At 43.8% G+C, this 27578-nt stretch overlaps 1 protein-coding gene across 1 annotated transcript in view; it reads left to right on the forward strand.

The window, feature by feature from the left end:
* Window positions 1-449: 449 nt before the first annotated feature.
* The window catches only part of SLC2A13 (solute carrier family 2 member 13), a 303078-nt gene continuing 275949 nt past the window's right edge, over window positions 450-27578 (forward strand). Inside the window, exon 1 of the mRNA XM_080659231.1 lies at window positions 450-1299. Coding sequence (XP_080515357.1) covers window positions 747-1299 — 553 coding nt within the window. The 5' untranslated portion in view covers window positions 450-746. The remainder of the gene's footprint in view (window positions 1300-27578) is intronic.

Below are 27578 nucleotides of genomic sequence, written 5' to 3' on the forward strand. Positions count from 1 at the left end.
TATACAGATGGAAGAACACAGTCCTGAACTGCTCCACCACAAACTCATTTATGCCACAATATTATAAAGTTAAGGGTACCTGCTATGTGCCACACCAAGATGTTTTTTTCTAGGCCCTGTGCAGTCAAGGCCATCCCCAGGCTGGCAGAGGGAGGTCAAGGATGTGTTAGGGGCTCTCTCCCTAGCCTCCCGACCCGTGCAGTCATTGTAGCCAGTTTCTCAGGTGTGGGAGCCTATTGCCCGGCATTCCCACATTGGCCTGATTCCCAGCTGCAGCCCCCAGACCAGGGTTAATTCCTTAGAGACCCCAGAGCCCTAAATGAAGGAGCCTGGAAGCGAGGTTCTCCTCGACTTGGGGGCGGGGTCCGGAGCTGGGGGAGCCTAGCCCCGCCTAGGGAGGGGGCGGAGCCTCTCCCGGGCTTTGCCCCGCTGGTCCCGGGGCTGCACGTGACTCGCGGCCCCGCCTCTCGCCCGCTCCGCAACGCCAGCTCGGCAGGCGCGGGGCGTGAGTCTCGAGTGAGACCCGCCAGCCTCCAACTCCGCAGCGCCCGAGCGCGGCGGGCAGCAACTTTCTCCCCGGAGCGGCCGCGGCGGCGGCTGCTGCCGTGGCATCCGGAGCGGGAACCGGCAGGAGGAAAGCGGCGGCGGTCGCTTCTACCCGCTCAGGCTGTCTAGCCCTCCGAGACCGCCGGCCCGCGGAGCCTCGACCCCTTCGCCCCCGGGCAGCCCCGGGCTCCTGCCGCCCTATGTCCCGCAAGGCGAGCGAGAATGTGGAGTACACGCTGCGGAGTCTGAGCAGCCTCAAGGGCGAGCGGCGCAGGAAGCAGCAGGAGCCGGACGCCGCGAGCGCGGCCGGGGAGCGCAGCCTCCTGGCGGCCGCCGAGTCGAGCAGCAGCCTGCAGAGCGCGGGCACGGGCGGCGGCGTCGGGGACCTGGAGCGCGCGGCGCGGCAGCAGTTCCAGCAGGACGAGACCCCCGCCTTCGTGTATGTGGTGGCGGTCTTTTCCGCGCTGGGCGGCTTCCTGTTCGGCTATGACACCGGCGTGGTGTCGGGGGCCATGCTGCTGCTCAAGCGGCAGCTCAGCCTGGACGCGCTGTGGCAGGAGCTGCTGGTGTCCAGCACGGTGGGGGCGGCCGCCGTCTCGGCGCTGGCCGGCGGGGCCCTGAACGGCGTCTGTGGCCGCCGAGCCTCCATCCTGCTGGCCAGTGCCCTCTTCACCGCCGGCTCCGCGGTGCTGGCCGCGGCGAACAACAAGGAGACCTTGCTCGCCGGCCGCCTGGTCGTAGGGCTTGGCATCGGTGAGTTGGGGATCTAGGAAGGCACCTGGAGGCCCCTGGCGTCACCGCTCTTGACCCTGGTCGCTGCGTTCTTTCTGGGGTCTCCGTCGGGTCTTGCCAGGTCGGAGAGTATTCCCTCCACTTCTCTTGCCCCAAGAAAGCCCGTCTGTTAGTTCTGCCTCAAAGGCTCCCTCGGGAGGTGGGAGGTGGGAGGTGGGAGTTGGGTGGTGGGTGGGTTGATGCAGCTACCCCCCCCCCCCTCTCCACGTACAATCTCGGCTCTTCAACGAAAGAGTGAATTCTCGTGATTGTTGCCGCTCTGAGCCCTTACAGGACCCCGCTCATCACAAGCTTTTTCCTTGATCCAGCCCGACCTGATGCTGCCCCACAGCTTATGAGGGAGGGTCTCTCCGCTTTCCTGCATGTCTCGCTTTGTTTCTCAGTTGCTAGCTTCTTTCCTTTTCTAGGATTCCAAACTCCGAACCCAGTCAGTCTTAAAGTCACAGCAAGTTAATTTTAAAGTAATTCTGGACTCAAAAACTATTCTTTGCTACCCCCTTCTCTTTCCTTCTCTAGTCATTTATCTTTAGGTGGAGTATAATTTTTCTCTTATTTTTTGTATAGCCTTTTGCTTTCATCTTTTCCCCAAATTAATTCTTTGCTCCTCTATTTTTCTAACTTTTCCTTTAAATTCATATTCACCCATTCTCTTTGTTTTGCCTCTCCTGCCTTCCTGTTGGGAACCAAAATGATCTATTAAAGGTCATGTTCACTTCCTACATTTATTTAGGAGCTACTCCCTCTGTAGATAAATGCCCAGCAAGAAATTTGCAATGTACTTCAAAAGTAAGGGATTAAGGTCCTCCTGGCATTGATTTTTCACCCTGGTTGCTGAGCAGGGGAAGTACAATCGTTGAGTTCTTGGCAGACAAGCTATTTGGAATGTGGTCAGTATTATTAGAAAGCACTTTTGAGGGAAAGTGGGGGGTTGAGACTTCAGTCTCACTGGTAGTGTTTCTAAGACACACCGCTGATGCTTTTCAGATGTTGCATTTCATAATTCAGTTTTTGTTTCCTTTGGGGTGCGTTTGATGTATTTCTTCCCCGTGGCTGGGCTTGATGAAAGCCCTTTCAACCTGGGGCTCCTGATGATCTGCCCATTCACCACTTGTTTGACATTTATGCTTTTCATCCCTTCTCTGTAGGCTCTGAGGGGAAGCGAGCCCCGTTTAGACAACTCCGCATGAACTGTGAGCCTGCACCCCGGTTCCCTGCACTTTATGTCCCAAAGCTATCATTACTGACCCCCCTTTAGTTTGTTTCTTGTACTGTTAATTAGTGAAGCAAGGCAAGGCTCTCAGCAAAATGTTAAGTTGGCACATTGAAGCCCAATCTGACCAAAGTACAGCTGACGTGAAACCTCTTTTATAGGAACCACCTGTGCCTTCAACAAATAACCTGGCATTAAAGTCAAATGATCAGGATTCTTTTTCTCAGCATTCTCTGCTTGGGACACCCAGATCATCTTTTTTATTTTGTTTCTTCTGGCATAAAAATAACAATTTTAGGTAGCAAGATTTCTTCAGTGAGACTGACGCTTATTTGTGATTTTGAGATTGAATAATGTTTTGCAGAGATCTCTAAATGAAGCTTCCTAGTGCTTAGCTATAGCAAGTACTGGGTATTTGGATATTATGTTGACTCTTGTATCTGAGCAGAGGTAGATTATTGGAAGGACATAAGAAGAGCAGATGCCCAGCCAGCATGGCTCAGTGGTTGAGCATGGACCTATGAATCGGGAGGTCACAGTTCCATTCCTGGTCAGGGCATATGCCCTGGTTGCGGCTTGATCCTTAGTGTGGGCGTGCAGGAGGCAGCGATCAGTGATTCTCTTTCATCATTGATGTTTCTGTCTCTCCCTCTCTGAAATCAATAAAAGTATATTAAAAAGAAGAGCAGATATTCAGTAATTAGATGTTTGCCATGCCCTTTGGATAGGTCATAAAAAGTTATCTCTGGCAATACCTCTTACTGTGGGCACGGACCCCAGTTTAAATTCTTTAAGGGAGAGGTAAATTTTCTCTTGAGCCTTGGGATCTCAGTTGCCTTCAGCGCAAAATAATCGTGTGCCAAAGTGGTTCATCTTGGGGAGGCTGTTCTGAAACCCTTCAACGCAATTTGCTCCCCCCCAAAAAAATATTTAAAAAATTGTATTTTACAGGGTAATCTTATTGTTTATGTCCTTTACAATGACATATTGTTTAACAATTTTGTACTTGTAATCAAAGTTTTTAGGTGTGGTTGGGTACACCAGGATCAAAGGAATTTGAGTGCAGTTTTCCTTTATTTGATTGTTATCTGGGATCTTGTATCTCTGATGCATAACACACACAATAAGTTGTCAAGAAAGGGCAAATTACAAGAACTTAGTCCTGTTATCACATAACCCAAAAAGCAAGCAGTTTAATTTAGCCTTTTCTCCATGGTGTCCGCATTTACTTTATTGCTCCTTTTAAACATGAGATAGTGCCTGTGTAGGGAACGTCAGAAATTCCCTAAATGTGTATATTCACCAATATTCAAAACCTTTACTGAGAATTGACATATTTCTATATACAGCACTGGGTTTGTTGAATTAATTTTAGATTTACATCAGTTTCTTCTGTCAGTCTCTGTTCCAGGGCTCCCTCTACGGGAACACAATTTGTAGCTACATACTGCATCTTGTAATTAGTATGGTATGGCCTGTTGAGTAATTCTTTTAGATATTTCACATTTTCTTCCCCAAATGGCACTTTGAATTCTTATTCTTTAATGCAAAGCAAATGTAAACTCTTGTTTTATCAAAAACATCATGCAATTATGCATTAATGTAAAAAAAAGAGATTCATTTAAGATAAGCATAGTTAGCCAGAATCAGTGAGATTTTTAAATAATCAACTAATGCTTTCTTTTTGCAATCAAGTTTTTTTTTTGGTGTGTTTTTTTTTAATCCTCCTTCCCTCAATTTCTTTCTTTCATTTTCAACTTCTTTTATTTTATTTTATTTATTTATTTATTTATTTATTTATTTATTTAAAATATATCTTATTGATATTTTACAGAGAGGAAGGAAGAGGGATAGAGAGCTAGAAACATCGATGAGAGAGAAACATCGATCAGCTGCCTCCTGCACACCTCCTACTGGGGATGTGCCCGCAACCAAGGTACATGCCCTTGACCGGAATCGAACCCGGGACCCTTCAGTCCGCAGGCCGACGCTCTATCCACTGAGCCAAACCGGTTTTGGCACATTTTCAACTTCTTTTAAAGCAGGATTTCTGTATTGGATTTATGGTGGTATGAAACTGACGTGTAAAGTAAAACTTCGCATGATTTCCTTTATTTTCTTGTTTCATACACATTAACAGTTTACATGCACTACCCTCCCCCCTTTTATTTCTGGTGGCTTGACAGTGCAGAATCATAATGAGGATTATGACCTACTTGTGTTTGTCTAGTAGTATTGCAACACCCTCCTCGAGTGAGCTGTTGGTGAAATGACGGAAGTCTGTTCACTTGAATTCTATGAAGTTATTCCTGTGACTTCTGTATAAAACACTTCTTTTTCATCCACTTACCTTTCCCTCTTCTGTATTTTAAGCCCTAAGTAAGAATACAGTCTAAGTTGAATGATTTCGCTCTGATGTCCTTGGCTTTAACACCTCTAATGATGTAGAACCTGCTGGTAGATTTCAAATAGCAAGCAGTCTTGCTATTTTACAAAAAAAGCACATGAGATATTTTCCTTTTTTTCTCATCCAACTTGGATTGCTTTATACATCTGTCCTATCTACAACTCTTCATTCCTTTTCATTTATTTGTTATTTATTTTTCATTGTTGACCGTGTTACAGATGTTCCCCATTTTCCCTCTTTTTGCCCCCCTTCACCCAAGCCTTGCCTCATGCAAGGCCTTCCCCACACTGTTGTGTCCATGGGTTATGTATATATGCATATATATTCTTTGGCTAATCTCTTCCTGACCCCTCCATCCCACTGACATCTGTTATTATGTTCCATGTACCTATGCCTCTGGACCTATTTTGTTTGTCAGTTTATTTTGTTCATTAGATTCCAAATATAAGTGAGATCATGTGATATTTGTCTTTCTCTAACTGGCTTTTTTTGCTTAACATAATAGTCTCCAGGTCCATCCATGCTGTTGCAAAGGGTAAGAAATCCTCTTACAGCTGCATAGTATTCCACTGTGTAAATGTACCACAGCTTTTTAATCCACTCATCTACTGATGGGCACTTAGTCTATTTCCAGATCTTAGCTATTGTAAATAACGCTGCTATGAACATAGAGGTGCATATATTCTTTCTGATGGATGTTTCTGGATTCTTAGGATATAGTCCCAGAAGTGGGATTCTTTTCATTTCTTTACTAGCCCCCCCCCCGCCCCCTCCATTTTTTTTTTTCCCTTGGACCTTCAGAGTCAATAGTAGCAACACTTCTAATAAGAAAACTTACATTGTGATGAGGAAAACCTGTACTCACCAGAAAATATCAAAACCCCTTTTCCACATTTAAAATGTAATTTCCTTGAATGTAGAGAGAGAGAGAAAAATAGGAACTTTTGTAGATACTCTAAACTGGGAGTACTGCATGCTTTATACTTGGAATTTTATTAAATACTAGACGCCTGATGCACGAAATTTGTGCAAGGGGCTTGGCCCTCGCAGCTGCGGTGGCTTGCCTCTGCCCTCCCAGCAGCCCCAGGTCCCGGGTCCAGAAGGTCATTCAGCTGTCGGGTCTAATTAGCATATTATGCTTATTATGCTTTTATTATTACAGACTAGAGGCCTGGTGCACGAAATTCATGCACGGTGAGGGGGGGTCCCTCAGCCCAGCCTGCACCCTCTCCAATTTGGGACCCTTCTAGGGATGTCCGACTGCCCGTTTAGGCCCGATCCCAGATCGGGCCTAAACGGGCAGTCGGACATCCCTCTCACAATCCAGGACCGCTGGCTCCCAACTGCTCGCCTGCCTGCCTTCCTGATTGCCCCTAACCGCTTCTGCCTGCCAGCCTGGTCACCCCCTAAACACTCCCCTGCCAGCCTGATTGATGCCTAACTGCTCCCCTGCCAGCCTGCTTGCCCCTAACTGCCTTCCTCTGCCGGCCTGGTCACCCCTAACTGCTCTCCCCTGCAGGCCTGGGTCCCCCCCAACTGCCCTCCCCTGCAGGCCTAGTCGCCCCCCCCAACTGCTCTCCCCTGCAGGCCTGGGTCCCCCCCAACTGCTCTTCCCTGCAGGCCTGGGTCCCTCCCAACTGCCTTTCCCTGTAGGCTTGCTCGCCCCCAACTGCCCTCCCTTGCAGGCCTGGTCCCTCCCAACTGCCCTCCCTTGCTGGCCATCTTGTGGTGGCCATCTTGTGTCCACATGGGGGCAGGATCTTTGACCACATGGGGGCAGCCATCTTGTGTGTTGGAGTGATGGTCAATCTGCATATTACTCTTTTATTAGATAGGATAGAGGCCTGGTGCACGGGTGGGGGCCAGCTGGTTTGCCCTGAAGGGTGTCCCGGATCAGGGTGGGCGTTCCCTTGGGGCGTGGGGTGGCCTGGGCGAGGGGTCTGTGGTGGTTTGCAGGCCGTCCACGCCCCATGGCGACCCAAGCGGAGGCCCTGGTATCTGGGGTTTATTTATCTTCTACAATTGAAACTTTGTAGCCTGGAGCGGAGCCAAGCCTTCTGCTTGCTCCATGGCGGCAGCCATTTCTGTTGGAATTTATGTATCTTCTATAATTAAAACTTGTAGCCTTAAGCAAGAGGCCTGGGCGGGCCAGGGCTGCAGAAGCTTGGCTTCCCCCATCGCCGCGGACAACCCTAGCCTCCTGCTCTTTCCAGCTCCGTGGCTGCCGCCATTTCTGTTTGGATTTATGTATCTTCTGTCATTGAAACTTTGTAGCCTTGAGTGGAGGCCTAGGCCGGCAAGGGCAGGCGGAAAGCTTGGCTTCCTCCATCGCCAGGGAAACACAAGCCTCCCTCCTGCTCTCTGTGGCCCTAGGGTCTTGGTTGGGTTTATTTGTATATTTGCTCCTGATTGGCTGGTGGGCGTGGCTTGTGGGTGTAGCAGAGTGATGGTTAATTTGCATATTACTCTTTTATTAGATAGGATTAGCACCACTGTTTGGAATGGTGTGGTCTGGAATACGTGTCAAAGCCACATGACAGTAGCCTCACTTCACAGCCAGACTGAGCAGGGTCAGGGGATCACCAGTGCCACCAGGGTGGAGGCATTGGCTTTCTTCTTTATCTGACTTCATCATCTCCCTGTGTTGCCCTAGGGCAGTGGTCGGCAAACTCATTAGTCAACAGAGCCAAATATCAACAGTACAACGACTGAAATTTCTTTTGAGAGCCTAATTTTTTAAATTAAACTTCTTATAATGCCACTTCTTCAAAATAGACTCGCCCAGGCCATGGTGTTTTGTGGAAGAGCCACATTCAAGGGGCCAAAGAGCGGCATGTGGCTGGGGAGCCGCAGTTTGCCAACCACTGCCCTAGGGCGAAATCTCAGCAGTCACTCTGGAGGAAGAATGTGAATTGACAATGGAATTAGCTACCTATGCCCTGGAAATGTTAATGTCTAACATTTGCTCATTACTGCTCTGTGTCAGGCACTCTTCTAAACATTTTGCCTCTGTTTACATAATCTTCATAACAAATAACCCAGTGACAATACTACTCTTTTTGAGATGAAGATATTTAGCAGAAAGAGATGAAGTCACTTTCTCTTGGTCACAAAGCATCTGGTGGAGCCAGAATTTGCCAGGAGAGGTCTGGCTTCATAGTCAGCCTATGTTCTTCTGCACAGTGACACTGACTCTGGTCCCTGAAGCTACGAGCATCTGTGATGTGGACATGAATTTTAAAATACAGACTTTGGAAAGTAGCCGTGGCATACCATGGAGTGACAGTGAGGAAAGCAGAGCTGATTAGAACATTTCTTTGCTAAGAGCTTGTGAACAGGGATGCCCATGCTGAGGGCAGCTGTGTTGCACACCTTGAGGGCAGGGGGCGGGGCGGGGGAGCTCCATTCACGCTGCATTTACCCTGGAGGGGGTGGATTCCCATGGAATACAGTGGGGCCTCCTGGAATTAGACAACACAGATACTGTCCATGATGTAGCAACTAAACTAAAAAAAAAAAAAAAGAAGCTATTTCTGCTTCTCCTTTCTGTCATGATGTTCTGTCTGCTTGGAATGTGCTTTTTCGTAACATTCTCTCTACCCATCCCTCAGTCATTTACTGAGTGATGACTTTGTTGGGCGCTGGAGAGACAAGGATAAAAATAGTCCCTGGTCTTAAAAGTCTGCTGGGGAAAGAGAAACATGAGGTTGTTAATCCTACCATAGAATCATCAAAGGATGTTTACTCATCCTTCCAGGCCTTGCTTTATCAGGAAAGCTTTCTCAATGGGCCGCTGCTGGATGTTGGCACTTTCTCTGAACCACACACTCGGGACATTTAACTGCATTACGTGTTGCAGTGGATCTTTTTGGCCATGACTCATCTCCCTGGTAGACCAGGAGTTTACAGGGTTACCTAATTTGGTAGTACAGTTAAGCCTTGTTTGTTGAATGTCTCCCATCTCGAACAGTTCATTTCTCTACCAAGTTGTTCACAGAAAAAAATGTCTGTTGTGGAACCAAACTTTGGTGTTGACAACCCTTTCAAGCTGATACCTCAATATGGCAAAAAGGGTCTCTCAGGCAACAAAGGAGAGAATGCTTTAGTTGCTGGCAAAAGAAAGCACAATTTTAAAACATAAGGAGGCCATCAAGAGTGCTCATGTTCTAAGGGTGTGAAAGAAACTGATCACAATAGAAGTAGAAAAATTGTTGATTTGGATAAAAGCATTTAGCCACTGTCAGCCATTTTGGAGGCATTGGTATATGAACAAGCAAAGATGCTGCATGCTGACCTGAAAGACACCCTTGACCAAATGCTAAAATGACTCATTTAAGGCTAATATGGGGGTGGTTCGAAAAATTTAAGAAAAGAAGTGTTTACACATTAAACAGTATATTAGACGTGCTGTATATAAGAAAGGTTAAAACAGGAATCATTTGGAGGTCTGGGAATGGATTAATTCAATTTACATTATTTCTAATGGGGAAAATGATTCGGTTTTCGGACAAATTGCTTCTCAAACAGCCTTCTGGAATGAATTAAGTTTGAGAACTGAGGTTCCACTGTAATAGTATTTATGTCCTCTCACTGTATTTACTACCCTACTAGTTACACTAATAAAAGAGAAACATGCAAATTGACCGTCTCTCCACTATGCCCACCAGCCAATCAGGAGTGAGTATGCAAATTAACCCAACAAAGATGGCAGCGGCCATGGAGCTGGAGCAAGCAGGAGGCTTGGGTTGCCCCCCTGCGATGGAGGAAGCCAAACTTCCTGCCCGCCCTGGCCACTGCTCAAGGAGGGGCTGGGGGCCTGGGTCGCTGGGGGGTGTGGCCAGCCTGAAAATGGCCCTCAGCCCCTCACCCAGGCTGGCCAGGCACCCCAGTGGGGACCCCCACCCTGAAGGGGGTGTGGCCAGCCTGAAAATGGCCCTCAGCCCCTCACCCAGGCTGGCCAGGCACCCCAGCAGGGACCCCTACCCTGAAGGGGGATGTGGCCAGCCTGAAAATGGCCCTCAGCCCCTCACCCAGGCTGGCCAGGCACCCCAGCGGGGACCCCTATGCTGAAGGGGCTGTGGCCAGCCTGAAAATGGCCCTCAGCCCCTCACCCAGGCTGGCCAGGCACCCCAGCGGGGACCCCCACCCCATGGGGGCGTGGCTGGCCTGCAAACCACCACAGGCCTCTCGCCCAGGCCGCCCCACACCCCAATGGAACCCCCACCATGATCCGGGACACCCTTCAGGGCAAACCAGCTCACCCCCACTCGTGCACCAGGCCTCTATTTATACTAATAAAAGGGTAATATGCTAATTAGACTGGGAGACCTTCTAGGAAGCCTTCCGGACATTCTTCTGGGCAAAGCCATGGTGGTGGGGCTGAGGTAGAACCAGTTAGAGGCCAAGAGGGGAGGGCAGTTGTGGGTGATCAGGCCCGGATGGGATGGAAGTTGTCGGTGATCAGGCTGGTGGGGGAGGCCATTGGGGGTGATCAGGCCGACGGCGGGGGGCAGTTAGGGGCTAGCAGGCCAGCAGGCAGAGTGGTTAGGGGCAATCAGGCAGGCAGGCAGGTGAGCAATTAGGAGCCAGCAGTCCCAGATTGTGAGAGGGATGTCTGACTGCCAGTTTAGGCCCGATCCCTGTAAACCAGCAGTAGGACATCCTTCAAGGGGTCCCAGATTGGAGAGGGTGCAGGCCGGGCTGAGGGACACCCCCCCCCCCCCCGCCTTGTGCATGAATTTTGTGCACCAGGCCACTAGTTTATATATAAGCTCTTAAATATGTAGCAAACTAAAGAATGCATAAAAGTAATACTCAAGAAACCATTGCTATAGTTGAACACACGAAACCTCAGATACACAGTTAATTCAGAAAGTCGAATGCTTGGTGGTGATACCTGAGGCCTCTGGATCTGACTCCCACCCTGACTGGCCACTTACTACCCGGGTGACTGTGTCAAGTCTCGTACTTCAGTTTCCTCATCTGTGGAATAGAGGTAATACCCGCCTCATAGGGTAGTCGTGAGGATTAAGTAAGCTAAAACATTGGTAAAGTGCTTTTTCAATGCCTTCACAGGTAAGCTGTGTAACCTTTGGCAAATTACTGTTGTATGCTTCAGTCTCTACGACTCTAGAATGAGTGTTACGATAGCACTTAGAAAATAAGGCTGTTGTAGAAATTAAATGAGCTGATGCATGTAAACATGGCTGGCTAGCAATAAATTTTAGCTCTTGCTATCAGGTGCAGCCATCTGAGTCACGCCCTAACACCTTTTAACAATCCCGGGAAAATAAAACTATGATAGTTTAATGCTTATAACTAGTACCAGATGAGTAAAAACTTCACCTATAAATTGAACAGTCAAACTGGAAAGACAGGATGAGTAATTTAAAAGCATGGCAGTACTCTGTCTTTCAAGTGTTCAGTTTCTATTATGGAAAATTATCTTCCAGCCAGACAGGTAGAGTTTTGAGCCCAGTCTTGAAGGAATTATAAACATAGGTTGTCTGAGAGAAGGGTACTTTTCTAGTGAGGCAAGAGGAGGGAGAAAAATGCAGAGCACTGAGGAGAACCAGCAGTTTTTCTGGGCCATGTAGAGGGGTCGAAGAAAGGAGTAAAAATGTGAGTCTCTTTGTTCGAGTATAATCTCTGCTGGTAGTAAGGGACCGGTTGGACCTGTGGTATGAGGTCTGTCTTGTAATATTTTACATGCCTATTTATAGACAAAAGAGTCAGTTCCCCATAGAAAAGATATATCTGCCTCTTAAGAGGCAAAGAATGAATAATGTTCATAAAAGCTTGAAAGTAATAGCTTTGGGATAAAAAGAACATTAATAATGGAAGCTTTCATGTAAAACTCCATTATCATATTTTTGGGTTTAGTTATGACTCCCATGTCAGGAACTCATTCCATACAACAGAGAGAGGACATTGGAAACTAAAATTGTGTGCCTAGTATTCAAGGACTAAACATTCACTATTTAATATTTGGTTAGCAAGTGCTTATAGTTTTGAAAGAAAATTATATAGTGACTCAAGCACATGTAACGATGGATTTCAAAGATTCTTGAAATGTAGGCATTATAAGTTAATATCAGGGTAAAATGTGAAGCAGTTATTGCGATGTCTAACTAATTCTAACATTTGCTCTACGTTCACAAGGAAATAGGTTTCCAGAGCTCTATTTTTGGATGGACAGGCAGTGTTGGGGTAAAGCAGCCATCTGGTTTTGTAGGTGAGACAGCATGTGTCTCAGGACTATCTCAGAGGTCACGCAGGGCCCACAGGCCGCCTGCCCACCTGGCAGTGAAGTTACTGAAATGAAAACATGCAGAAGACACACAAAAAACTGATGAAGTCCTTTGTCATGTGTCTTGAAAGCAAGCTTGTTGGGAATTCTTATAAAATCTTTTCGTTATATTCACTTCTATCTTGTATTGGGGAAATACTTAGAATTTTTTCGGCATTTACAGTTTCTCCTTCTACTTGTTAGTCTTTTAAAAATGATTTCTGATGTTAAATGATTTCTTGACGCCCCTGCTCTCTTTTCTCCACATGACAGCTGGAAGGATTCTTGTAAAATACAGAGCAGATCCTGCCACTTCAATGCTCCTCAAAGTGCTGCCCTCGGTAGCTCCCATCTCGCCAGGGGCCTGCAGGGCTGCAGTGTTCATGCCCATCCTCCTCCTTCCACGTTGCTTACTACTACTTCATTCCTGCTCCAGCCACCCTGGTCTCTTAAGAACACACAGTTCATCCTTCCAGGCCTTTCCGTCTGATTCCTCTGCTGGAAAGCACTCCTCAGGCATCCACATCATTCCTTCATCTTTGTGTTTCATAAATGTCTCCCCTTAATGAGTTCTTCCTCGATCACTCTGACGTTGCAGCCCCCACCATTGGTACTCCCTACTTCCTCCTCCTCCTCCTCCTCCTCCTCCTCCTCCTCCTCCTCTTCCTCCTCCTCTTCCTCCTCTTCCTCCTCCTCTCCCTCCTCTATTTTTCCTCTTCCTCCTCTTCCTCTTCCTCTTCCTTTTCTTCCTCCTCCTCTTCCTCTCCCTCTTCCTCTCCCTCTTCCTCCTCTTTCTCTTCCTCCTTCTCCTACTCCTCACTTGATATTTTTCCATTGATTTTTTAAGGAGAGTGGAAGAGAGAGGGAAAGACAGAGAGAAACATCGATGTGAGAGAAACACATTGATTGGTTGCCTCCTGCATGAGTCCCAACCAGGGCCTGGGTTGGGGAGGAGCCTGCAACCGAGGTACGTGCCCTTAACCAGAATCGAATCCGGGTTCCCTTGGTCCACAGGCCTACACTCTAGCCATTGACCCACACCTGCTAGGACTCTTGTTTTCTTCTTGGTGCTCAATCCGTATTTCAGATTCTGTAATAGACTTTATTAAGTTGGTACTAAGCATTGGGCCAGGCACAAAAAATTTTGGGATTAAAAAATAAATAGAAGACATTATTTTCTATATGGACCTGGTTATAAATATAGGGGACAAAACATGGGTAAATGTGTTATGATGTGACCAATGTTAAGAGATGATATTAAATGTAAGGAATTTAAAAAGTAAGTATCATGATCTTGAGGTTGCTCTGATCCTTAAATGACCTATATTTTAATTCTGGATGTGAAAAATGGGGCCAGGCTTCAAGTGAGGCCAGTCTGTAACTTCATAGCAATGAAGTGGCATCACTAGTCCAAATTTCGATAATTAAAATAGTAGTCTTATATCACATTTTAAACTAATTTGAATATGGGTGCTTCCGATAAATACGGAAACTTAAATTGTTAAACAAAATAATCAAGTTATGCTATGAAGACTTGGCTTAAGCCAATTTTCCAGTTTACCATTTTAGTTTTTAATCTTGTGAACTCCTTAAACTCTTAATACCTTGCCATCCCAGACATGTTTTATTATGATTTTCTCTACACCACTTCGATGACTGCCCGAGTGTGATACTCATATATCTTTGACAATAATAGAAAAATACGTAAGGCACAGTAATACAGATAGTGTCTAACTGGAGCTAGCAGGTCAGGCTTTACAAAGAATTTACTTCATAGAGTTCTTTTTTTAAAAATATATTTTATTTATTTCAGAGAGGAAGAGAGAGGGAAAGATAGAAACTTAAATGATGAGAGAGAATCATCCATCAGCTGCTTACAGCACACTGGGGATCTAGCCTGGGACCCAGCATGTGCCCCGACCAGGAATGGAACCGTGACCTCCTGGTTCATAAGTCAACACTCAACCACTGGGCCATGCTGGCCCGGCTTCATAGAGTTCTTGGGTGTGTCAACTGATAAAGTAGTTTCTATTAAAAGCTTAGCGTAGTTCCTAGTCCTCAGTAAATGCTTGATAAATAGTAGCTATTTGTATTGTTGTTGTAATGTGATTTTACATAGCTGTACTCTCTAACGTATTTTAAGTTTTAAAAGTTCAAAGGCGATGTCTTTTGCCCCTCTCAAGCCCTTTTTTAATCCCTGTGACATAGCCCAGTGCCTGATAGGTGGCTGGCACCTGCATTTGATTAATCGATCTGAATTTTTCCTCCCATTTTATCTCTATTATAGACAACAACATCTATTGAATTAGTGAACAGAAGTAAACTGCGAAATAAGTTTCCTTGGCATGTTAGTAATGAAAACCATCTGTAGAGCTATAAGTTGCATATTAGTATGAGTACATTGAGCAAGTTACCTAGTTTCACAGCCATAATTCCTGCATAAATAGAAAAATTTGCAATTTTCATCGTGTGATTTGAACCTTGAAATATAGGAGCGGACAGAAAGAAATGGAATTTACTACAAGTATATATATGGCATGCTTTTATTCTTTGTTGTCAGTAGTTGGTCAATTCTAATTTTAAATGAAGTTCAGGAAACAAAAACACAAAAAAAGATTCTAACAATATGCTTTTATTTTTAGGTCATATTTCTTCCTTAACCTGTGAAATAGGAACAAATAAATGATACTTTAATAATAGTGTCAACATACATTAAGTATTTATTGTGAATGAACAGATGTTGAGACTGAAGAAGTAAGAACTCATTTTTTCTTTTAAGAACTCAGTTTTTTAAAACAAGTTAATCCCCTGATTAAGAAAAACATGAATGTTGGAGAAGAAACACATAATTTTGTGATATTCATTTGGTAATTACATAATTATTTAATATTTATTTATGCAAGAGATCATTATGTTCTAGAGCATTTCAAAATTATTTTTCTAAAAATGACATTTTCAAATATAAATTTATATGTACTTTAAGCATTAAGAATTATATTAATAAGCATTTACACTTTGCATATAGTTACTGCTCTGGTTAACAGTTCTATTTGCTTTAAGTGAAAGAACTAGATGACTTAATTCAATTTGGATGAGAAGGATTTGTAGATGTGAATTTAATGCCACTGTCATTAAATTTTTATTATTTTTCTAAGTGGTCATGAAGATGAGATATCCAGAGATCTGTCATTTAGATAAACATTGCCTTAATTATTCAAAAGAAAATGAATACTAGGAATTATAGATCAACAGACTGGTTAATTTCTAGCAAAATTATAAACTATCACTAGAGGCCCAGTGCATGAAATTCGTGCACTGGGGAGGGTGTCCCTCAGCCCAGCCTGCACCTTTTTCAATCTGGGATCCCTCTCAGAATCCGGGACCACTGGCTGCTAACCGCTCGCCTGCCTGCCTGATTGCCCCCTAACTGCTCCCTTGCCAGCCTGATTGACACCTAACTGCTCCTCTGCCAGCCTGATTGCCCCCAACTACCCTCCCCTGCTGGCCTGATCACCCCCAAGGCTTTTATTAGTATAGATATGACCCTTCACAGAAAATTTTACTAACCCTGCTTTATAATAAGGGTTTGATGATTGAATCATTGGGACCAGACACCAAGATTTCCTTTCTTTGAATAGTGGAGGGAATAATTATCTTGCCTTTAAGTTGCCCTGAAATTAAAATGAGATAATGACTTAGAAAAGTATAAAAGCACCATATAAAGACAACTGTCTTTTTCATGTACTGAAAAGACAATAAAGTGGTAAAATGAAAAACACTATTTTATTCTCCCCCTTCCTTCCTTTACAGCCTTTATTTAAACTTCAAAATTTATAAAAATTTCACTCCAATTTTCATTTCTTTACATTCAACATTATTTTGTATTAGTTTCAGGTTTTATATTAGTTACAGAATAGTGGTTAGACCAGGGGTGGGCAAACTTTTTGACTCGAGGGCCACAATGGGTTCTTAAACTGGATCGGAGGGCCGGAACAAAAGCATGGATGGAGTGTTTGTGTGAACTAATATAAATTCAAAGTAAAGGAGCGGAGGGGAGAGCAAGAGAACCCTCTGCTCTTTCGGCTCCGCGGGCCAGATAGAACAGCTGAACGGGCCGGATATGGCCCGCGGGCCGTAGTTTGCCCACGGCTGGGTTAGACCATCATATACTTTACAAAGTGTTCCCTGATATTTCCAGTACCCACCTGGCATCATACCATCATTACAACACTATTGACTATATTCCCTATTTAAGTGACAATGGGTTTACAGGTTCCTTCCAGTCTTTCTTTTGTGTTGTTCGCCTTTCTTTTTCTTTCTCACTTCTTCCCTCATTTTCCTTATATAGTATCTCAATTGGCCATCAAAGCTCAGTGAAAGCACTGAGACATGCTTAATCCATGTTACAGACCAGGAAACTGCGGCCAGTTCCAGTTGGCTGTGGAACCTGACTCAGCGCGCAGGGAGCCCTCAGAGCCATGCTCTCTGCCCTTCGTAAGGGGCAGCTGCCAGGTAAACAGAACAAACCTTCCCGTCAGGCTTCCGAGCCTCTTTCTCAAGCCCCTCTTCATTGCGGACGCTCCACATCCTTTCCTCTCCCCGGTCCCCGCTTCCATTCTTTACTGCCCCCCCTTCTCCGGAACAGGTGGAAGGCTTCGCACTCACTGCCTGGACATGCTCTGCCGTGGGGCAGGGCAGTGCGGGCTTGCTTTTGGGTCAAGGTGGGAGCAGGAGTCGCCGCCTCTGAAGTGCGAAGGCCGCCTGGGAGCTTCTCTGAATCACGTCAGTCAGTCCGGTACCCTGCAGTGCAGCACCCCTTCTCTGAGGTGGCACCGCCCCTCAACCCCTGCCTCAGGGCTGTGGCTCCTTGCCCCTTCCCCGTATGTCCTTCCATGCCCCTTGATCCCTGGCCGGGCCCACCGGCATCTTGGGGCCACTGCAGAACCTCTCTCTCTGCAGGCGAGGCAGATCCCTGGCGGCTGGTCCCCTGCCCCAGCCCGAGTCCCCTCTGGTGTACCCGCCTCACCAGGTTTTTGCCTTTGATCTATGGCATTGGTGACAGCACGCTCCTAGCAAGCCTGGTACCCGGAGGGGCACAGGGTCAGTTCTTTGCCCGGAATGTTAGAGGGTGCAGTAGCATTTGTAGATGTCGCCCAGAGCCTGCTAGCGAAGGCAGCGCCTGTGTGGGGTGTCCTCATAGAGGGATGGTGAGGTGCTGCTCGGCACCCCCTGGAACACCTGCCTCCTGGCCAGCTGCTTTGCCAAAGCTGTGGCACTGGCCCTGGAGCCGCCCCTCAGGCCGCCCCCCATTCGGGCCTCACGCCTCTTCTTCCACATTCAGCCTTCATCCATCCCTCTCTCCTGCAGTGCTTGGGCTCCAGGCCCGAAAGAAAAGAACCAAGACCAAGAAGGACAAAGCCCAAAGGAAGTGAGTCATCAACCCCCACATCACATTCTCTGGATTTCCTCCCGCACCTCCTCTCTGTGTCACATCTTGAACAGACACCCTGTGGCCCAGCCACATGGCCACCAGGCGGCCTGGTAGAGTCGGTCTCTGGGAAGCTGTGAATCTGTGGCCAGAGGCCCGGTCTGGGTCTCAGCAACCCCATGCCTGCAATGTTCCCAGGGCCCCACAGGCATGGCTAGGCAGGCTGCTGCCCCTCCCGGTGGCCCCGGACCCCGCTGGTGGCGTCTGGTGCTGCCCACCCCGCCTCCCAGGGCCCCGATGAACTGGTACCTTGCCAGCGGTGTCTGGTGCTGCCCACCAGGCCTCCCCTAGCCCCTGATGGACTCAGACCCCTGGTGTGGGCCATGGCGCTGCCCTCCCCACCTGTGTATGCAAATTTACCTGCCATCTTTGATGGGTTAATTTGCATACTTGCTCTGATTGGCTGGTGGGTGTGGCTTGGCATAGCGGAGTGATGGTTAATTTGCATGTTTCTCTTTTATTAGTGTAGATTAAGGTGAAGATTTGGAGGCATTTGGAAAAGGGTGTGATGATAAATAAAAGCTTTTCTGGGTTCCCTAGGAATATGTCTTATAAAACATCATTTTTTCTTTCTTTGAAAGCATGGCTGGGTTTGTAGATTAGGGAAATTTTGCAGATAAAGAATTTGACATATTCCCTTTCTTTCATTGAACATATTTGGTGGTGAGCAAAATATACTTTATTAATCCCATGAGGGATAATGATAAATAATCTCTGTGACATTTGGCAGATAAAATGATGTGACTTAGTTGGATGCTCTGTCAGGGTTGAAGAGGGGTGTCTCCAGTGGAGTCCAACACTGAGCTCAGTCCTTCTTGCTCTGTGCTTATCCAGTCTGGGCGAGCCTAGAGCAAACCAATGGCTATTATGCTGGATAACAGAGTTCATATTAAAAATAGATTCAAGATACGAAAATGCTCTTAAAATCAAGAAAAATTAAAAGCATTAGGATATATGTTTATAATATGTTCGTATGTATCTTTTACATTACAAATATTTTTTTTAAATATTTTGTATTCTTTTTAAAAAAATATATTTCTTTATTGATTTCAGAGAGGAAGGGAGAAAGAGAGAGAGAGAAACATCAATGATGAGAGAGAATCATCGGTCAGCTGCCTCCTGCACATCCCCCACTGGGGATCGAGCCCACAACCCAGGCATGTGCCCTTGGCCGGAATTGAACCTGGGACCCTTCATTCCGCAGGCTGACACTCCTATCCACTGAGCCAAGCCGACTAGGTCTGTATTATTTCTCTTGGTGTACACTTGGATCTGGCCAACAATGAGACAGATACTTTCAGTGAGGGCAGCAAGGAGTCTGTACAAGTAGGCAGTCTGCACTCTGTGCAGAGACCTGTCCAGAAGTCTGCATTGTATTCATAGCCTGACTGGAGGGCCTCTGTAGTCCCATCTGATTCCAGATTTCTAAGGGCTGCTTCAGTGGTTACAGTGGAGAAATGGTTTCATCCAATCTGTAAGGGAACCTGTTCTCTGAAATGGAATAAATGAGCTAAGATACTCAGATTGCAAATTATGTAAGAGGAGGGCAGTGTCACCTTTTGGTAACTTCTATTTGCGTTTGGTAAACATTGGTTGACTTGCTGGAAACACTTGAATCATTTTATTCCTTTTGGCTCCTGCCTTTTAAATTCTCACATTAGCTTTATTTTACTTAAATATAGTTTGAATCAATTTTTTGTGAAATCAAGAACATTATTTTATGTTGTTCATTTTATTAAGAGAATTTGTAAAATAGGAAGATGGCAACTTTGAAAGCCTTATGTCTCTGGCACACGCCACAATCCTCGCTTGACTCTTTAAATGATTAATGCTGCTACTTTCATGATTCTTCTCAAGAAAACCAATTATTTCATGTTCTTGAGCTGATTGACTTGCAAATAAGGTTCTGCTCTTATGGATTTTTTTTTTTGTAAATTTACCAATTTCTGCAAATTGGAAATTATTTCCACACTTACTCTAGTTGTAATTGAGTTATTTAGATAAAATATTTAGAGATTAATAGATTCTCAAAACTGGTAGGTGCAGACTCCATACTATACATTTTATGATGTTATGATAAACATTCATCTTCATTTATTTTGTTGTTGTTGTTAAAAATATTTTACCAAAGAAATTACCTTGTTAAAACAAAGACAACCATTTGGAGCTTAGTTTCCCACCACTCGCCATCCCCTCATCTTCATCTTCCCTCCCCCACTCTCGCCAACCTTTGGTGTTTTTATTCTTTGCTAAATGCTTGGTGTTTCTCCATCTTCAGTGTGAACAAGAGCATTTTTAGAGTGCTTTGCTGTGTTTATTGGTCACAGGGGTCGGTAAACTCATTAGTCAACAGAGCCAAATATCAAAAGTACAACAATTGAAATTTCTTTTGGGAGCCAAATTTTTAAAACTTAAACTTCTTCTAATGCCACTTCTTCAAAATAGACTTGCCCAGGCCGTGGTATTTTGTGGAAGAGCCACACTCAAGGGGCCAAAGAGCCACATGTGGCTCACGAGCCACAGTTTGCCGACCACTGGTCTATAACATACAATATAGGTAGTATGCTAACAATGTCAATATAGCTTTAAGACAAATCTCCTAGCTCTTCTCTGACCAGATTAACACCCTGCCGTATGTGTTAGTTTAGATAATATTTACCTTTCCTTTAAGAGGCAGCCATTCTTGACTATCGATTTTAAAAAGTATTTTGAAGAAGTGATTATTCTTCCCGTCAAATACTAGAATGTCTGGCTAGTCAAGTGCAATCTCTTCCAACTTGTAATTCCTTCTAATGTGTGATGTCGAGGTCATTCAGAAAGATAGCGATTTTAAAATAAAGTGGTCTAATAAAATCAGTTTAAGTGGCATCTTTTTCAATTTAGATATTGATGTAATATTCAAGTCCTACCAAGCAATTTGCTTTTTAAAATCTTCCTATACTTCGGTACTTATCTTTAACGTTGTGCTAAAAAAAAAAAAAAAAGTTTCTATTGATTTCAGAGAGGAAGAGAGAGGGGGAGGGGGAGGGAGAGGAGGGAGAAACACATAGATGTGAGAAAGAAATGTGGATCCACTGACTCCTGCACACCCCCTACCAGAGATTGAGTGGCATACCCAGCATGTGCATGGGACAGCACTCAACCAACTGAGCTACATAGAATAGGGCAACTGTTCCGCTTTTGAGCTTCATGTTCTAAAATAAATACTATACCACTGATTTTTCTTCACTGATTAAACATATTTTTAGGCCATTAAAAAAAAAGAGGGGCTCTCTCTTCTCTGCCTCCCTCCCTTCGTTCATATCTATAGACCTGTTGCACTCCAAAACTCTTGTTATGCTATTGAGTGGTAACTTTGGTCCTTAGTACCATTTATCAGGGGCCTTTGGAAAGCCAATTGGATGATTAGCCTTTATTTTTCAAAAAATTATTTACTATTTGCCTTTACATTTTTGAGTAATCCTTTCTGAATGAAACTGTAGCAAAGATGGTAATGAGGGGCCTGGAGTGTTGAGTGTGTGTGTGTGGTTGTGGCACCAGTAACCAGAGAAGACACTTGGTATCCGATGAGATCAATCTGAGGATGGATCTGTATTCTTCATCACCGCTGTCAGAGCTCAGGCAGCGGTTGGGAGGGAAGGTACTGCATTTCTAGACTTGGTTGTGATATCCTGTCTCAAGGCCCAATTTTCTCTTTTGGAATGAGTCAGTGAAACTTACTTCCCGAGACTGGCCTTTGGTAACTGCATGAGAGGACCAGCTTAACAGGTCATGTGCTCAGTTTGTAGATTTCCCCAGAACATACAGCAGTATTCGGTTAAGGGAAACAGATCTGTCCTTGGATTTTGAGGCACACGGATTCACTGCCCAGCAACTAGGTCCTGGCACTTATGAATGCCCTGTTCTGGTTACAGGTCTTTCTGCTTGTGGACATGGCACAACACTGTTTCTTTGTTCCTTCCTCTTAGTTTCTGTTGAGCTTTTAACAGAATTGTCTGGAATATCTTCTGCTGTTGATGTAATAAGGAAGAGCAGGTGGTGTTTTAAATTAATGGGAAAAATAAAATAGTTCTTTCCCATAGGGTTGAAACATGAGAATGGGCATGCCACTTTGTAACTTCCTGTTTGAGGACCTATCTTCTTTCTCACTTCTGGCTTAATTATGCCATGTTATTGGTGACCTTTCACTTTTTACTTAAATACTAGAGGCCTGGTGCACGAAATTCACGCAGTTGGGGGGGGGGGGCGGTCCCTCAGCCTGGCCTGTACCTTCTCGCAGTCCAGGAGCCCTCGGGGGATGTCTGACTGCCTGCTTAGGCCTGCTCCCTGCTGGGGACAAGTCACTTACCTTCACTTAGCTTGTTTTCTGTAAAGTAAGAGAATTTTATTAGATTCTGGGTATAGTTTCTTCTAACCCTGGAGCTTTCTTAACCAGCTGAGAGGAAAGGAAAAGCAGTGTTGAGATTACCTGCTACCTGCTCAGGTCCCTTTCTCACTGTGAGGTGGACAGAAAAACAGGGTGTGTCAAGCTTTCACAGGAGAGAGAGCTCAAGCCTAGTCTCCTCAACGTCTAAGCTGTTAAATAAATAACTGAAGTGCATTATGAAAACGATGCTCTTCAGTCCAATGCTGTCCTAGAGTGCACTTTTTTGTGTTCACTCTAAAACATTTTAACTTCTCACAGGCGGGAATTTCCCTCCGCTGAGAAGCGGCGTTCAGGTCCAGGCAGCTCTTCAATGGAATGGCCTGAATTAGGTTGAATGTTGTTATGTGAGGCAGCTCTGTGAGCGAGGCTGCCTTGCTGGCTATTTCTGTGTTTGTTATTTAAGGCACCTTGTTGAAGCTGAGGAGTACACTCTTTGAAAGAATGTCTTTTAATGGAAAACTGGCTTTGAAAAGTGGCTTTGTGTTTTCATTGACCACACAATTCTAAGCCAGCTGACACGGTTTCAAAGTAGTAAATGGTGGGCAGAACACACAGGTGAATACTTGAGAGCCTGGGACCAGTATTTTGAGGTATTCATATGTATAGAAGATGGATAAGAAAGGAGAAACTGAAGTTTTCTGTGTGATTATTTTTATAATATCTTAAATGGATATTTTACCTTGCCAGATGTGCACTTGATCTTTAATTAGATACATTTAAATATGTCAGTTAAAGAGTGTTTGGTCCAATTTCCAGTGTTCTGAGCATTTAATTCTGATGTTTTTGGAATGTCTTTTTCTGCCTCCCCAATTCATAGTTGTATTTGTCCTGTGTGCTGTAAGGAAAACAATTGCGTTTTAAAATATGAGGAGTGATATCTGGTGCTAGTCAAATGGTGTGCATCCTGTCTCTCCACTAATTACAGCTGAAAGCTCTAGAAATCATGCAAAATGCAGCTGAGGACCCTGGAAAGTAAGTGATAGCAGGGGAGAGAAGTTAAAATTTGAAGATTAACTGATGTGGCAGAGAATTTACTGCTTGTGTTTTTTCTCCTTAACCTCCTGGGTTTAACCTGTGGGTGGGCTGAGTCCTAGGACTAAGAAACTTTGAATTTCAAGCAGTATCAATTCAAAGAAAGGTTCAGATACATTATAATCAAAAACTGTTGAAAAGCAAAGATAAAAAATACACTTGAAAGCAACGAGGAAAAAAAGCCCCACAGTATGTACACAAGAGACCAGTGAGTCAAATGAGTGTGGATTTCTCATCAGAAATCATGGGGGCCAGAAGACAGGACGTAAACCTTGAAATGCTGAAGGAGAAAAGCTGTTGACCAAGAACTTGATAGCGCGTGAACATACCGTTTTCAGAAGCGAAGGCAAAAGAAAGGCATTCTCAGTGAAGGAACACAGAGGATTCATTGCTAGCAGCTCTGCTCTAAAATCCTGCAGGAACTTCTGCAGCCTGAAGGGGAATGGCTTCAGAAGGAAACCGAGAATATCAGTTATGGAGGAAGAGCCACAGAAATAGTAAATAACGGAGTAAACATACTCTATTTTTATCATCATAAGTTCTTTAAAATATATATGATGTTGAAAGCCGAATTCATACCATTGTCTGATTTTTCAGTGTATGTAGTTATAATATATATGACACGTATACTAATGGGAGAGATAAAGGGATCTCTACTGTTGTAAGCTTTTTTTTTTTATTTTTTTTTTACTGGAAATGGAAAAATATTAATTCTGAGTAGACTGAAAAGTTAGGGATGTATCTTGTAATCCCTAGAGCCAGCACTAAAAAAGTGAATACAAAGTGATACTTCCAGGTGACCCAATAGGTAAGTTGAAACGGAGTATTAGAAAATATTTTAACACTGCAAAATAAGGCAGTAAAAAGGAGCAGAACATCAAGCAGAGTGTACAAACAGAAAACAGAATAATTGTATTAAATATATAGGGTCTAAATACAGCAATTAAAAAACAGAGATTGTCAGATTGAGTGAAAAAATACTTAGGTATTCTCAACAAGAAAGTGACTTTAAACATAATGATGAAGATAGATTAAATGCTAAAGGGATGGAAAAAGATATATTATGCTAACATTAAGTAAAAGAAAATTGAATGTGTCTTAACACATTGCGCACCTGTAGTTTTATTGCTAGCTTTGCCCAGTGGCTGGATAAGTTTCTATTGAACGAGTACAAAAAACTTTTTACATAAATGTTAAAGGCACGCTTTAAAATTAAATACCCATTGCATTTTGAAGTTATTTATTACATGTTCTTACAAGCTAATATCTTTTTAAAGTATGATACTTTGTAAAACACTGTGTAATATAAAGCAAGAATTCTTATGATCCATTAAGATGAAATAGCTTCAAACGAGAAATTTTCAGGGATGTCCTTCAGTAAATGAATGAATAAATAAACTGATAAATCTGTACAACTCATACATATTACTCAGTGCTGGAAGGAAGTGAGTATAAAACACGAAAAGACATTTAGGAACCTTACATGCATGTTACTAAGGGCAAGAAGCCAGCATGAAAAGGCTGCATACTTTGTGATTCCAACTATATGACATTGTGGGAAAGGCAGAACTATGGAGACAGTACAGAGATCAGTGGTTGCCAGGAGTTTGGGGAGAAAGTGGGAGAGCGGAATGAATAGATGGGGCATGAGATTTTGGGGGCAGTGAAATTGCTATGGGGGATACTGTAATGGTGGATGCATATCATTACACATTTGTCCAAACTCAGATCACATAACACAAAAAGTGAACTCTGTGGGCTTCAGTCAATATTAATGTAGGAATATTGGCTCATCAATTGTAACACATGTACCACACTAAGTTAAGATGTTAAAAATAGGTGATACTGGTGTGGGGAGGGGAGGGAGTTGGAGATGAAAGAGGGAACTCAGTATTTTCTGCCCAATTTTTTAGTAAACCTAAAACTGCTCTAAAACAGGTATTAATTTTTATAAAGGTGCTCAGTATAATTTATTATTAGAGATATGCAAATTAAAACGACACTGGATACCGTTATACACCTATTAAAATGGCTACAATCAGAAATCTGGTAATACCAAGTTCAAGTGAGTATGGGGTGCAGTTGGGATGTTCATACGTCACTCTTGTGATTCTAGCATGATACAGCCACATTGGAAAGCAGCTTGGCTGTTTGTGTTACTGGTAATTTAAACATACACTCACTATACAAGGCATTATTAGTTCTACTAATAGATATTTATACAAGGGAAATGAAAACTTATGTTCACACATATTCTATGTGCAGATTTTTATAGCAGCTTTATTCACAATCACCAAAACCTGGTAACATCTGAAATGCCTTCAGATGGCGAATGGATAAACCAGCTGTGCTATATCCATGCAATGGAATACTGTCCTGCAACAAAGAGGAATGAAGTACTGATACATCACACACCAGCATATATGAGTTTCAAATGCATGAATGAGTACACCAGACTTAAAGACTACATATTGTATGACTGCATTTACAAGACATTATAGAGAAGGTGAAACTAGAGGGAGGTGAACAGTCACTAGCTGTGGGGCTGCAGTTTGACTACAAATGGACAGCATGGGGGAAGGTTTCACGGTGATGGCTGTGTTCTGCATCTTTATTGTGGTAGTGGTTACATGACTCTGAATTTGTCAAAATTCATAGAACTAGACAAAGCAAATTTTACGGTATGAAAATTAAATTGTTTATTGCTTTGTATACAAATGAGGGAACTCAGAGGTTAAATAGGTTTTCTAAGCTAATAAGTGGTAGAGACAGGATTCATTTCACTCCTAACTCAGGCTTTCTCAGTCTCAGCACTATTGACATACTAAGCTGGATAATTTGTTGTAGGGAGCTGCCTTGTGTGTTGTAGGATATTTAGCAGCATCCTTAGCTTGGACCCACTTGATGCCCCCAGCAGCAACAAACAAAATTTCTCTAGATGTTGACAGAAGCCTCCCCTCCCTGGAGGGTGTGAGGGTGTGAGGAATTGTCCCTAGGTGATAACCACTGCTGTAACCTATACATTGAATTACTGCATATAACCTACTGGGTCATTAGGTTTTATAATGGCTCATTAGATCATTGGGTCATATAAAAATGGGCTGATAATGGATCCTGCTTTTTTCAGAAGATAGTCCTAAGTATAAGATGAGCTGATAATGTGTGGGAGTCCTTTGTCCAATATAAAACTCCAAATAGATTTTATTATTTTAGGCTTTTGCAAATAAGAAATGAAAATTGCAGGGGGCAGGGGAGGATGCACAGAGGTGAAGGGGAAGTACCTACTATGATCACATCAAAGAAGGAATATTTTAAATAGAGGCTGAGATTTAAGGTAAGATGCAGAATGACTGTTCAAACAGGATCTCTCGGGATGGTATTACTTTAGTGGGGTCCCTAATGTCTACATCTGGCCCTCAATTTTTTAAGTCTGTGAAGTTGATCTCCCCATTCCCCCCCCCCCACCCCCCAGTTCTTACTGAGTTGATTAGGTTTAAGGGTGCTAATTGCACTAAGTCAACCCAGAACAGGTAGAGGAAGAAACATGTTTTTTGCGAAGTAACAGAGTAGGGCCAAGTGAATTGTGCTCGGTTTAGCTGGTCAGTGTTTGGGAGGTGTTTTTTTGTTCTGCCTCTGCTCCAACCCACTCATCCTTATGGAAAGTTGCTTGGTGAATCAGCAGTGAGTGCAAAGGGAGTTGGTAGCATACCTGGAATGGAGTTGGTGATATTTAAGCATTCATTTTCCTTCTGTTTATTTACCTTTACAAAGAGAAATCTAACAAATCAAGTAGTCACTGGTTTGTCAGGGAATTCTTTATTCTTCCATTGCCAGACACACATTGAACGCCTTTGACTTTGGCTTTTGTTCACTTTAGATTTTATATAGACCAGTTATCCTTCTGTTAACATACTCTTTCACAGTGCTAATAATACGACTGATTAGTTTACATCATTCCGTTCATGCCTTCCTGAGGACATGTTCTTATTACCTTGATTTATAATAACTGGTGTTTGGAAACCTTTAATCAAGAATTTGTTTATAAACCACCTCTTAGGGAATGGAGCCACAGCAATAGTATAGCTCTCATAATGATTACAAATAGCGCTCTTAAACTGATTACCCATAAATAATGAGCATACTAGTATGAAATTAGGAATGCACAATAATGATTTAATGTGAAACCTATTGGTGTAATCCAAAATTTAAAAGTCATGACAAGTAAATAACACGTGACTTACCCTTTTTTTGAAAAAAGTTTAAGTGGCAAATGATCAGGAGATTTAAAAACATGGGGTGTTTGCTAAATGGATAAGAAACTATATACTGAATGATTATATTTATGACATTATACTATAGAAACTACTTCCTGTAGGAGGTAGGCACCAT

This window comes from Plecotus auritus, assembly GCF_963455305.1.
Source record: "Plecotus auritus genome assembly, chromosome: 3".
Classification (NCBI taxonomy): Eukaryota; Metazoa; Chordata; class Mammalia; order Chiroptera; family Vespertilionidae; genus Plecotus; species Plecotus auritus.